We start from the raw sequence: 12,980 nt of genomic DNA, 5'->3' as shown, positions 1-12,980 counted from the left end.
ACTGATCGGAATTGTAGAAAAAATTCTAAAAGTTGCATTTTTCAACTTCTTTATGTGGGCCTATACTGAAAATTTAACAAATACGTTTTGCAGATCTGTGTCAATTGAACATGAAAATTTCGTCAAAATCGGCCGACGTTGCAATGAGCTACAAACGTTTAAAGATGGTAAAAATTGCAGATTTTCACGATTTTCGGCCTACATCGAAGGATTCTTACATCTTTCAATGCCTGTCGTTTTTTCTTGCACCAACCGATTCTGACGAAATTTTCAGAATATGTTCAATTCACACAGATCTACAAAACGTATTCGATAAATTTTCAATATAGGCCCACATAAAGAAGTTGTATAATGCAACTTCTAGTATTTCTTCTACAATTCCGATCAGTTGCTATTTATGAAAAAAATTTAATTTAAAACGAAGTTTCAGTTTCGGAAGAACTGAACTGCGAATTCATCTACTGAAAACCACCAATAAAACAAAATTTTGTTTATAAATATCGTTTTTCAATGTTTCAATAAATGACTATATTTATAATAATATCATATTGAGATTGCTTTCAATATAAATAAAAAAACCCACTTTCTTTTATGTCTCTATCATAAACAGAACAAAAGCTATTGTCAATTAAAAAATATGTAAATTAATTCAATCGAGCCACCGTCTGTTGCGAAACTGATCGCGAGAAAATGTATTTGCGCAATGATCACCATTGTGAGGTGATTTCGGGATGCTTTGTGATTCGGCGATCGATCAGGCCGAGCGGCGCGGCGATCTTGTGCAACCAATGGAGAAAGGAGGAAGCAGGTCCTGGATCATACCGACCGACGTTGGATCAACTTGAGCGGCTTGGATCGAGATCGAGTCTCCTAATCGCTGTGAAATTGTCATATCATTCGCGAGTGGTTGTCCAAGACAAGAAACCACTCGATATAATTGCCTGCACCGATCGGTATAGTCCAGTCTTCGTCGTGTCCTCGGCGAGTCATGCAAACCCGTGGATCATCGGTGGCAACCCTGTTGCTCCTTTTTATTTATCTGGTAACGTTAACTGTTAAACAATATTCTAGACCTAATCAATTTACCCTGAGATAGCTGTCAATTAAATTATTACTTACATGACAAGTGTTCGTATTTCTCGAATTTTTGTAGTTGCGGTGATAAAGTGACACGAGTAAAGCATTTACACAAAATTTTCAATTGTAATTGTGATCTGCAAAGTGAGACTTAAGCCCTCAGAGACGGTGTAAAGTGTTTCCCTTTATGTAAAATAAAAATTGTCTGCCTGAACTGCTACAAATTGCAGTGAAATAGAAATTTCTTTTTAATTATTTTTAAATTATCGTTACAGACAACAGATTTTGGTAGAGCGAACGGTAGAACCATCAAATGGAGAAGATCGGTGCCATCATCGTCTCAACATACTGCCCCGAAAGAGAACAATGGTAAACGGAATTATTAATTTAACAACGAATTAGAAAATGGTACAATAAAACTTTGCTGACAACAGACAATCCGAAAGAAGTCCAAAGGAGGAGCACCGTTCCAGTAGTCCTCGATCTACAGGTAGATCAATCGGAATTGATGGTGATAAACATGGACGACTTGAAAGGCGTTGAAGACATGAAGGACGCGATTTCTGCGATCGGATACGAGCCGCAGAAGGTGAACACGAAGAAGAAGAGAAGATCCGAGCCTTACTCTGGTGAATATATTCCGGAAACATAATTAAAAACCAATGAAACAACTCGAAGTCATCTCTGTATTTTATACTATACTTCTTGTTCGACATTCTTGCGATACTTAACGCTCTTGTAAGTACCAGTTTCGTTAACACCTGATCTGTTCCAGACTCGCAGCTGTCCAGCAGCTATGCAACGCTCACAGCATCCCCCGAAGTGGACCTCTTCTACTACGAAGTGCCAAAAGCGAAGAAAACCATAATAACTCCACAGTATCCTTCGAAAGCCAGCTTCGAGAGTGTCCAGAAGCTGAACACTACCGACCTAGAATACGTCTACCCGACATCCCCCGTCAGACAGACCAAACAAAGGTTCTCCAAGTACCAATCTCTAATCCCCACACCATCGGAAGAACCGAGATCAGAAACTCCAGTGATCCCAAAGGTCCTAGGTCAACGTAGATCATTCTCTCCGTCCGAACCACCGAGACCACGACCTTTCGCAGCACCTGAACTTAGTTCACCACCTACACACAATGTACCTTCTACCATATCACCAAGACGTGGAAAAAGCCGGTCAAAGGTTAGACAACCACCGGTGGACAGAGCCTCGAGTCGATCGGAAACGTCTCAGAATGACGAGATCGACAATTACCCGGTGGTTGACCCTTCGAAAACGATCAGCACGATCAGGAACGAAAGCAGACGCAAAGCTAGACGGTTGGTAGCGAAGCCTGACAGTGCGCAGAGGCAGTTAGCTAAGTCAACGACAGTTAGAGCGAGCAGAGAAGGCAGTTTGGAAAAGTCCGCGGACGGAGGTGCGGCCTTGACTAGGAGGGCTAACAATAGAAACCATTGGACTTCTTTGAAAGGAGAGCCTAACAACCTCTCAGAGGAAACTGAACCTTCCAAGAGTCCCATAACCTTGAACAAGAGACTGTACGAGAGGAAGAGGAAGAACCAGCGTCCCAGCGTTCAGGTGATCAGTAACGATCCTCCGGTTGTTACTGAAAGAACGGGACCCGTTGAGTTCCACAGCTTTAAGGTTGATACACCTGTTGCCTACACGACTTCTAGGCCTGTTGCTCGGGAGGAGTCGAGTGTTAGACCTGTTCAGTTCGATCATGCTCCTGTGGAAGCTGCGAGGACCTTGTCGGCGACTCCTTCTGGCCTGGATGGCTATCAGAATATCGAGTCTCCGGTTATCACTGTGCCTTCTAGCAGTTTGCCTTCTACTATTGCGCCCTTCACTTCTCCGGCTCCATACTCTAGCAACTCTATGCTCTATTCTCTGCAGACCTCCACAGCTGGTTCTGTTCAAGATTATAAAGTTAGCACTCCTAGCCCTTGGACTGCTACGTTAAAGTATAGAGAGGTTGATGGGGTTGCCGATGCTACCAGTTTTCGCAGCACAGAGGTGAAATCAGGGGAAGTAGATAGTAAGGATCAGGAAGGGGATCGTTATCAGAGGCAGTCGGATGATGGTGGAAGCAAAGGGTATAGCGAAGAATTGAATTCAGACAGCAGCGAAGAGAAGGGTGATGTTCATGGCACAGACACCCACGTGTCTTTGCACAAGGACGAACGTCATCCGGATGAGAAAGGGGACGCAGGACACGATAATGACGCAGGTGCCACCGGAAGTGGAGTCGGTGACAAGTTCGAGAAGGGCGGGGACGAAGAACGGTTGCAGGGGCATAAGGAAGAGAAGGGTGAAAAGGGGGAGAAGGTAGAACTCTAGTTTCACTGAATTGAAAATGGATTACGTAGTTTTGTTAATTGCGATGGGCTGATTGGGGGTACAGTGAATTTTCTGTAGATGCGAAGGCTTCGGGGGGATTTCTTCGCATCTATCGCATTTGGTATTACTTTTTGAGCTTCAAAGGCCGAGCCGAATGTAGAGAAGGACAGCGCGTGTAAAGAGAGACCACGGTAACTGTCCGCGTCTCTTTCTTTCTGATGCGCTGTTCTTCCTTGCGTTCGAAACTCTCATCATCGATTAAACCACTAAATACAGTTGAAATTATACCGTGTTTGGTATCATTTTGCACTAGAAAAATGCCAGGAATATATTCCTGAAAGTTCCATAAAAAAATAATGAAAAATAAAGAAGATAAAATATTGGTGTTACTGCGACTCTCCGCGTCGCGTCAGTAGTGGTTCACACCGATATACCGAGCCGAGATCAGATTACTTAGTTGGGGGGGATATTTTTTTGTACCGGTAAAATCGTACTGGAGCTTTTGTCGGTGGATTTGGTATTTCGGTGGCAATAAAGCGACGATTGCCGATGTAGAATTAACGAATTGTTTCCGTGTGTTTTCGAAAGGGTTACAAGAGCCGGCACGAGAACGAGAAAGCCAATAAGGGCCACCACGACAAGGAGACGCGAACTAATTATTACGACGAGAAGGACGGTAAGGAAAAGAAACACGACGACGAGGGTGGATACCATGAAGAGCGACAACAGGGCGAGAAAGGACAGAAGGAGTCCGAATACGACGAGAAGGGTGATCACCAGAAGGGTCACAGCACAAAGGGACAACATACTGTACACAAGAAGGTGGGTTTTCAATGTACCAATTAGTCCTGCTCGATTCATTCTATCAGCATGTTCGGAGAAGTTTTTCGAAAATTGGTGAAAATGGTAAAAAGTGAAACTCGAGTATTTGCCACAGGATGAATTTGAGAAGTACACCGAGTTCTTCGACGACTTCCACGAAGATGGAGAAGAAGAAGAGGACGCCGAGTTCCATCACGATCACGAAATGAAGAAGGGAGGTAGCCATAAGAACAGTCACCACGATTTCGAGGATGATGAAGAGAAATACGGCAAGGAAACGAGATTCGAGAAAGGTAAGGAGTTCGAATTGACGAAGGGTCACAAGGAAGATGAAGGCCAGGATGATTATCATAATCACGAGGCCGCCTATGGGGAGAAGGTTAGCCATGACTCTAAGAAAAATAGGGCGTATAGCAGTGGCGACGATGGAAATGGTGAAGGTGGTAAAAAATCTCATTAACTTCTCCACCGTTTTATTATTTATATAGTACATACTAGTTATTTAATAATTAAGAAATTAATTTTTGTAACTTTTGAACACCCACATATCGAGTCATAGCGAAGAGGATGTTACAAATTGCGAGCGTTGTTGACAATTATTGTATTTACAATTGTTGTACCGTAGTTACAGTTGTTAAATAGTCTCTGTAAAATAAATATTGAACAGTTGTTAAACACTGACAAAGACGCCCTCGTCGGAGAAAAGTTCTGGCGTCTCTGTAAATTGGATCGAACCTAAGATGGCATAGTGGATACAAAATGGCCGTCTACAGTGTTGCGAAGCTTCTATCCACTTTTATACTTCGAAACGGAGTTATAAAAGTGGAATTGGCTCGAGAGGAATCGCGATAGTAACTATCCACAAGAGGATGAGTTGGAACTGTTTTTTTTAGAGGAACAACAGGGAACGAGTTGCGAGTGTTGTTGTTCAGTTACAAATTGTTGTTCGTTACAATAAACGGAACTCTCGAACCGTAAATAGGGCGAGTTTTCCGACTGCGGTGGGAAGCGGGTTGCGTCCACTGCGAAACCCAATTTCATTAACCCCGGCTGACAGACATACGCCGCGATTCAGCTGGTGAAATTCATTCGTTAAGTTCCAAGGCCTGGCCACCTGCTTGTTTGCGTCGTTCCCTTTATGAGAATGAACGCGTGGGCTTGTAAAAAATGGTCGTCTGCAGGGAACTGCACCCAGGAAGATCCGCATCGGCGACGGACGAACGCCTTAAAAAGACAGCGTTCGCTTGCGTCAGTCTGCTTACGTCAAAGTGCTGGAGAAACTGTGCTTAGAGGTAGATCGGGACCATTTTTCATTTTGTCCTTCAGCATCCTCTGTGCATTTCGGGTGCACGAAAGGTGCATGGAAGCAATGATTGGTTGCATGAAACGCACCGAAGTGATTTGCACATCTGAGAGGGTGTTCTCAGTAAGAGGGTGTTAAAGAGGGTGTTCTCACTAATATACAGGGTGTTTCCTACTTTTCCGGCAAGATTGTAGGAGCATGATCTACAAGTGAAAATACGAAAAAAATGTTAGGGTAACTGCATCAGTGAATAAACGGGCACCAGTAAATGAACGCTTTTGTATATTTCAACAAATTTTAAGCCGCACAGCATACTAGCGATAATGACTCTTGGGCCAATGGAATATATGACTCTTTTTCGTAGCTGTATTCCTATTGGTTTATATTGGTCAATTGACCATTAGTTTCTAAGATGGCCTATTTTCACCAAGTGCGTTGAGTGTGTGCAACAGAGCTAAAACTAGTACCTTTTCTTTTACACATGAGTTTTTATACTTTTCTTTTACACATGAGATAAAAGTTACTAACAATATAGATGTACGAGGGTTTAAATATTGAATATATAAATCACAAAAATAGCTATAAAATGAATATTTCGTTAAAAATTCGTTGTGTCTATTCACTGGTCCACGATATTACTCATAGACCAGTAAATGAACAGAGTGTTCATGAAGTGACAACAATGGTAGACTGTGAAAAAGGAAAGCTATGGAAATGGCCAGAGATTCCAGATACGGTTTGCTACGAGAGACAGGATGTTTTAACAAAGATAACGGAGCCGAAGAAAATTAATTCTAGGGGATTTTATGTGATTAAAGAGTCAAATAAATAGGAGAATATTGTTTAGTAACTTCGTTCATTCATTGGACCATCATTGTTCAATTACTAGAATGTAGTGTTCATTGACCGGTATTTTTTATATTTTTTATTTAACGTTTAATAAAGAAAAATAATAATAATTTCATTTTATTTGTGTTCATTTATTTTTGACAAATGAAGTAAAGGGAGCCATTTGGCATATATGAGATTCCTTTAATTCACATATTTTTTATATGAAGTTTATCTATGAACGCTTTATTACAATATTATCGGCAAATATTGAATGTAGCCTGAATAGGTGCGGAACAGCAGATTTAAAGCAGAATAATACGGAAGATCCATTATGTTTACTTTGCCTGTACTTACGAAATATTTCTTAACGTACGGGGATCATTCAAAATTTTTAAATCATCATTTCAAAATGACCACCTTCTGTATTGATACAACATTCTTTTCGTATTTTCACTCGTAGATCATGCTCCTACAATCTTGCTGGAAAAGTAGGAAACACCCTGTATATTATCAAATAAATATGATACTTACTAATAATCAGGTCTGAACAAAATATCTTATATTTTCGAATTCTGTAGATTTAACTGGGATAATTGTTTTCCAATTTGGCTTCTAGCGTTGCCGAGTGATGCAAATTACACCTCGTGAACGTAAAAATAGAACTTTCGACGGCGACTGCGGCCTAGATTGATCTTTTGTCTAGCGTTTTTGACTACTAAATCAATCCTGGAGATGAGACTACCCCCTTAATCGCGAGGCAAGGGTTTAAAACGAGTGTGTGCGGTTCGCATCCCAATCTACCTCTGTAGTCCGTCCCTATCGATCGGTTAGGTTATTAGGCAACCAGTTCGGAATCCCGTGAACGATTACAGGGTCGCGGATGCCAGCGACAGGTGATTTACAATCGGTGCCTTCTTCGTAGTAAAGATAAAAGTCGCGGGCGGCTCCGGATGATTTACGCCACCGGCAGAGCGGAGCTAATGACGCGCGGATATTGCTTGTCATTAGTTGCTTCCCGAGATCGCGTCCCGATGAGCCTCGTGCGAACACCATCACCGGTTTCATCGTCGCACCGGTCGAGCTCCGATCACGTATCGTACCGTTGTCGCGGTGGACGCGTGCCTTCCTGATGACCCACATGCCAATAAAAGAGCAACAACGATAGCCGCCGACAAAACCCCTCTCTTGTCGATAGCTTTCTATCGATATCTCGCCGCGGCGCGCGGCGCGGCGATTCGCACGCCTCGATTATCTGAAACGATTGTAACCGCACAAGCGTCACGCGTGCCGCGTGGGCGAACTCGGGGGTGGAACGGGAACAGGTGACGGGATTTCGAACGTTTGGTCGCTACGGTCAACAGATCTAATGCTCAAAGACAGGATAAACTTGCTGGATTATCGTCCGGAATACTTTGTTTTCGCGATTCCAGGTATCTCGGATTAAAATCGACGGGCTCGGGATCTCGGAACGTTAATCCGAGGTGTGTATTTCCTCTCGGCGGGATTTTGGATTTAGGGCTGGGAAGAGTATTAATTTGGAACAGCGGAAGAATTGTTATTTCGAAATTTCTGATATCATTTTTGCGGTTCCTGATCGTTATTAGTTATTTCTTTCATTCGACAGCGATATAAGTAGGCAATCGGGTAAAGTCAATAGAAGATTCGATTGACGGGTGCCACTGTGATTTCCTAAACAAACGAATCTAGTTTCGGTGCATCTGCGATCAAATTACGATATCTATGATATCACATCGTGTAGTCGTCATCTACTTAATATGATTTCGATATTTGGCTTTCTCGGGCCGGTGACGTCGGCGAGATTGAAAACCCATGTAACTCGGTTCGACGTCGGTTTGATAACGATAAGTTTTGGGGGATCGTGTGTGTTTGATCAGGTTATCGCGAGTCATATCGACGTTGACGCTTTATTAGATTCTTAGTAACACAACACACAATAGAGTTTCATAGAAATTTACTGTATTAAATGAATTGTATTCTCTTTATTCCGCCTATTTCGTTGCATTGATTACGAATGAACGGATTGACGCTAAGCACCCAGTAATTACCGCGGCTGATGAAGCATCATTATCACAATCGACAACTTGTATCTCTTTGTACGTTAATCACTGGTGAACATAATTTCGATGTGCAATTCACACGGCGCTGATGTAAACACGCGTCAACGTTAGATTCAATTAAAACACGTTGTAACATTTATTGATATTGTCCTGTATATTCAATCCCAACAAAAACATCCTGTAAACAGGAGCTCCTATGGCCGTAAAAAGTTATGAGATCAAACAAAATACGGCCAAGTTCGTTAGCTTAGAAATACCTCTCGCAATACTGAAAAAAGCGTTTGTAAAAATTAGTTTAAAAGGACGCTATTTAATTTTTAAAGAGTTACATGAAGGGCTAAATTATTCAGACTTGGTCGCTACCTAACACCTTTTATGGCCATTGGTTTAAAAAGCAACGGCCAAGTTCGAATAATTTAGCCCTCCATGTAACACTTTAATTCCTGGCCAATCGTTCTCCGATCCTAGATAAAAATTACGAAATTGTCCTTCTGTTTCCCTATGAACAAAATACACGATTTCCGAATAAATCTATACAAACAGATTGTTTTTTGGTAGAAAGACAGGTTGAAAATTGTCGAATGAAAGTTGAACGCTGAACGTCCGTGCATTGCTAGTTGCCGTGTCTGAGTCTCGACGGCTGAATCTACTTAATGCGAGTGAGAAGAACTGCAACGTAAGTACTATTGCATTTGTAATCACGTAGTTTATAGTAGCAGATCATTTCTACCAAATTAAGTAGCTCGTAAGAACAACGAGGAGACAGACACATTATTGTAACCGCTTATCCTGATGCAGGGGTTCAATCAGAAACGCAATGTCGTAGGAAGCACCGCGAGGGAGTATAGTACTTCGCGGGAAGACCAATAGGAAGGAAACTCAATATCGCGAGAAATACATGTGGGTCGTGCAACTTATATCGTATAGAGATGAAACGGCGGGAGAATATCGAGAACGAGAAAAAGAATACTTCATCGTTGACCGACAAGGACGCGCGATGGCAACATTCGGACGCTTCCGTAACGGAATCGTAGATCTTTTGATAGAATCAAGGTAGGGGGATGAAGCTTCTTCTAAGTTCAAGCTGAAACGTTGCAGAATGATAGAAAAATTAGGAATGATTTTTTGAGGCTTGATTCTATGAAAAGTTCTACAATTTTGTCAGAGAAATGACCGAATGTTCCCCTCGCGTGCCGCTGGAAATATAATATTATCAAGCGATGATCGCGGGACGTGCGTCCATTTTCGCCCGCCGGATTTGCGAAATTCCTCACCCTGTCCCGACATGCTCCTCTCTGATGGAATTCACCTTGCGCTGTCCTAACCGCAGACCTAACCCTTTCTCTGCAAGATCTGGCGATAGCCTGTCCAAAATTCTGCCAACATTTTCTCGACCACAAACACACCGCTTTGTTTGCTTGGCTAATGACATCGGAACGATTTAAGAATATTTTCCACATTCTCCCCACAGAGAATTCAAATTGTGCTGGAGGGAAAGTTCTCTGTATTATTTTAAAGAAATACATTTGAATCAATCTATAAATATGTTCAATATTATTCGATGATATAATTTCCATGATTCCTAAAATGTTTGTCATTTACAAGGAAAATTAGCTGCTTGCTATAAAACGCAACACATTTTGCATAAAGATTCGCAGTTTATCTCGGCGCGCGTTTACTTTCGGTCCGGAGAAAAATCTGCGGCGAAAGGACGAAGGGCTGGTCGAAGCGAGGACGCACCGATACTTTCAATTTTCCGCTTCTCGTGGAAAATAGCGCTCGCGGAGATCGTTCTCCCGGTGAATATTTCGGCGTTGGTCTCCGCGAATGATTCGCGACAGGCGAGCCAGGGAGAGAAAGGGTCGTGGAATTATCGGTTTTTCCTTTCGTCGGACGGACACGGCGTTACACGAGCCGTGACGCGTCCTTTTCCGGACGGGAAAACGTGGGAAAGGAGAAGAGGAACAGCTCGTCGCGATTTTCCCGGCTTAATTGACCGGCGCGGCGGCTACGAAAACACAATTTCAAGATGGCACTCGCGGAACTACAGCGGGCAGCGCGAGACACGTTCGTTTTTCATTCGGGTGACAGCGACTACAGTCTCCTTGAAAAATAATATGCAGTATACGAACAGCTATTATAATTTCTCGATAACTATCAATATCGTCTGCGAGGCTATCTCGCAGGTAATTACTATGAGATGAAACAGTAGGTACGTAATATGGAGCATCGTAAAATCTCGATAAAGAAGTAATAAACCCCAAAGGTAATTGTGCGTGATCGTTTCCCAGAAGCGATCGTGCTATTAATTGAGCATCGATTAAGCGTTCTTTATTAATAGACTCTTCCCGGTTTGAATCCTTAGTTTTCCAAATTTTCGCTATTTTTTATGCCGACTGTACGCGCACGGGATGTCAGAGTGCGTGCATGAAACTCGCGTTGCGATTCGCTTGAACATTTTAGCAGGCAGAGGAAGTACAATATAATGGAGCTTGAGTTGTTGTACAGCGTGCTTCGTTCCGACACGAACGAAGATTTCGTCAAAAATTACCGTTAATGCAGACACACTCATGTTTATCGCTCGGGATCGATAATTTTATTAAGCGCAATTTTTCACCGTCTACCCCAGTGTTTATCCGAAATAATTGTGTCGAGGAGAATATGAAATATTGGGTATGGGGAATAAGTTTCCGCCCATTTTTGTTGAACAGAAGCGTATAAACAATTCCCATAGTGTGAAAACGTTTTCCAACAGTAGATCGATCGACGTTTAATTCAAGTGACAGTTCTGCAAATGTTTGACGTGGATTTCCATCAAGTAATGCTGGGAAATCTGTATCTTCGAATTTTTTGGCACGCCATCGCAACCTTTGCCCCTACGTCGAGATCATGGTTTTGATGGAGCATCGTCCCCGTAAATATATAATATATATAATATTGAAATATACAGGGTGAGGCGCAAATTAGTCCCCACGATTTTTCAGCCCCTTCGATGGTCGGACAGAAAAATGTTTCTTAAGTTAATCAGTATTTAACCGACAAGAAATTGCAATTTTTTAAAATAAAAAAAAATCTATTTTCAACAAAAAAATCAAGGTCGCTGTCATATCTTTTAATGGTACTGGGTATTTTTAACTTCATAATATTGTAAGCGACGTCAAAACGAATTCAACGACCTACTTATACGATGACTTTCAGATGACCTTGAAAGAAAATATCGCCATGAATCAATTGCCAGAATATTTGAAATATTTCGGCGGTACGTAATAGCAACGCCTCGCATTTATAGGTAAACAAACGAACGTAAACATTGCTCCAGAACTTAACTCACAAAAAACCAAATTTATACGGAGCCACATTGAAAACAGAAATGTTAAACGTTTACATGTTTTTTTTCATGTTTTTTTGCTATTACGTACCGTCGAAATATTTCAAATATTCTGGCAATTGATTCATGGCGATATTTTCTTTCAAGGTCATCTGAAAGTCATCGTATAGTAGGTCGTTGAATTCGTTTTGACGTCGCCTACAATATTATGAAGTTAGAAATACCCAGTACCATTAAAAGATATGACAGCGACCTTGATTTTTTTGTTGAAAATAGATATTTTTTTATTTTAAAAAATTGCAATTTCTTGTCGGTTAAATACTGATTAACTTTCGTAAGAAACATTTTTCTGTCCGACCATCCGAAGGGGCTGAAAAATCGTGGGGACTAATTTGCGCCTCACCCTGTATAACACCTTTCTTTAAAACAAAATAATGCGTCATGACATCCCGCAAATGCTGCTTACTTGAAACAAAAGTCGACATTTCTCACGCGAAAAATTGACTGCTGTTCACGCTCGAAATAATTGCCACTAACTGCGTTTTGAAGCTTAGACATAGACCTTTCAAACACATGTACTACGTTCCATCAAATACGCGATCGGTACTTAAGTACAATGACATCTCCAATAGGGTGGAAACTTATTCCCATACCTAATAAATACTAGAGCACGTTAAACTAGAACACGTTCAATAATCATTTAACACCCAGGAAATGAATCAGCAGCCAGAGGATCGATCCTGAAAGAGTCAGGAAAATTAGAAAGAGTGAAAAACATAATTTCTCTTGCCTGGTTTCGATCGTTCCTCTTTTATGCTGGCACCGAGGAGTCCGATCTTTGCATCGGACGATATTAGAAGGTCGCAAGTTCAACAGAGATTTATTCCGCGCACCGGAAGCTGATTTATTCGAGAAGAAGGCGGCGACGATCCGCGCGCGGAAAGTGGGCGCTATCGATTTTGAATCGCAAGCGGGAAATCGCGTAATGGCCGGCCGCCTCATGCATTAAAACCTCGTACACATTAATGCACTTCGAAGTGTATCCGTTCATCGGCCCGCGGAAAGGAAAACTTTTTCGATAAGCCGGCCGGCTAGCCGAGGATCCCCAGCCCGGAGGATTAGAAGTCTTCCGGTGCGCCACATTCGGTGAGAAACATGAGCAAAAGGTCATCGTCGTGCAGCATTCTGATCCGAG

General features: G+C 42.0%; 1 protein-coding gene across 1 annotated transcript; it reads left to right on the top strand.

The window, feature by feature from the left end:
- The first annotated feature begins 877 nt into the window (after positions 1-877).
- Positions 878-6,451, top strand: LOC143215621 (uncharacterized). Its single transcript, XM_076437902.1, has 6 exons — positions 878-1,042; positions 1,353-1,446; positions 1,512-1,706; positions 1,853-3,411; positions 4,012-4,245; positions 4,361-6,451. The coding sequence occupies exons 1-6, from the start codon at positions 989-991 to the stop codon at positions 4,703-4,705; spliced, it is 2,481 nt and encodes an 826-aa protein (XP_076294017.1). The 5' UTR covers positions 878-988; the 3' UTR covers positions 4,706-6,451.
- Positions 6,452-12,980: the final 6,529 nt, after the last annotated feature.

Source organism: Lasioglossum baleicum, chromosome 14, assembly GCF_051020765.1.
Source record: "Lasioglossum baleicum chromosome 14, iyLasBale1, whole genome shotgun sequence".
NCBI classification, from domain to species: domain Eukaryota; kingdom Metazoa; phylum Arthropoda; class Insecta; order Hymenoptera; family Halictidae; genus Lasioglossum; species Lasioglossum baleicum.
The sequence above is the reverse complement of the archived record's forward strand: the minus strand, read 5'-3'. Positions and strand labels throughout refer to the sequence as shown.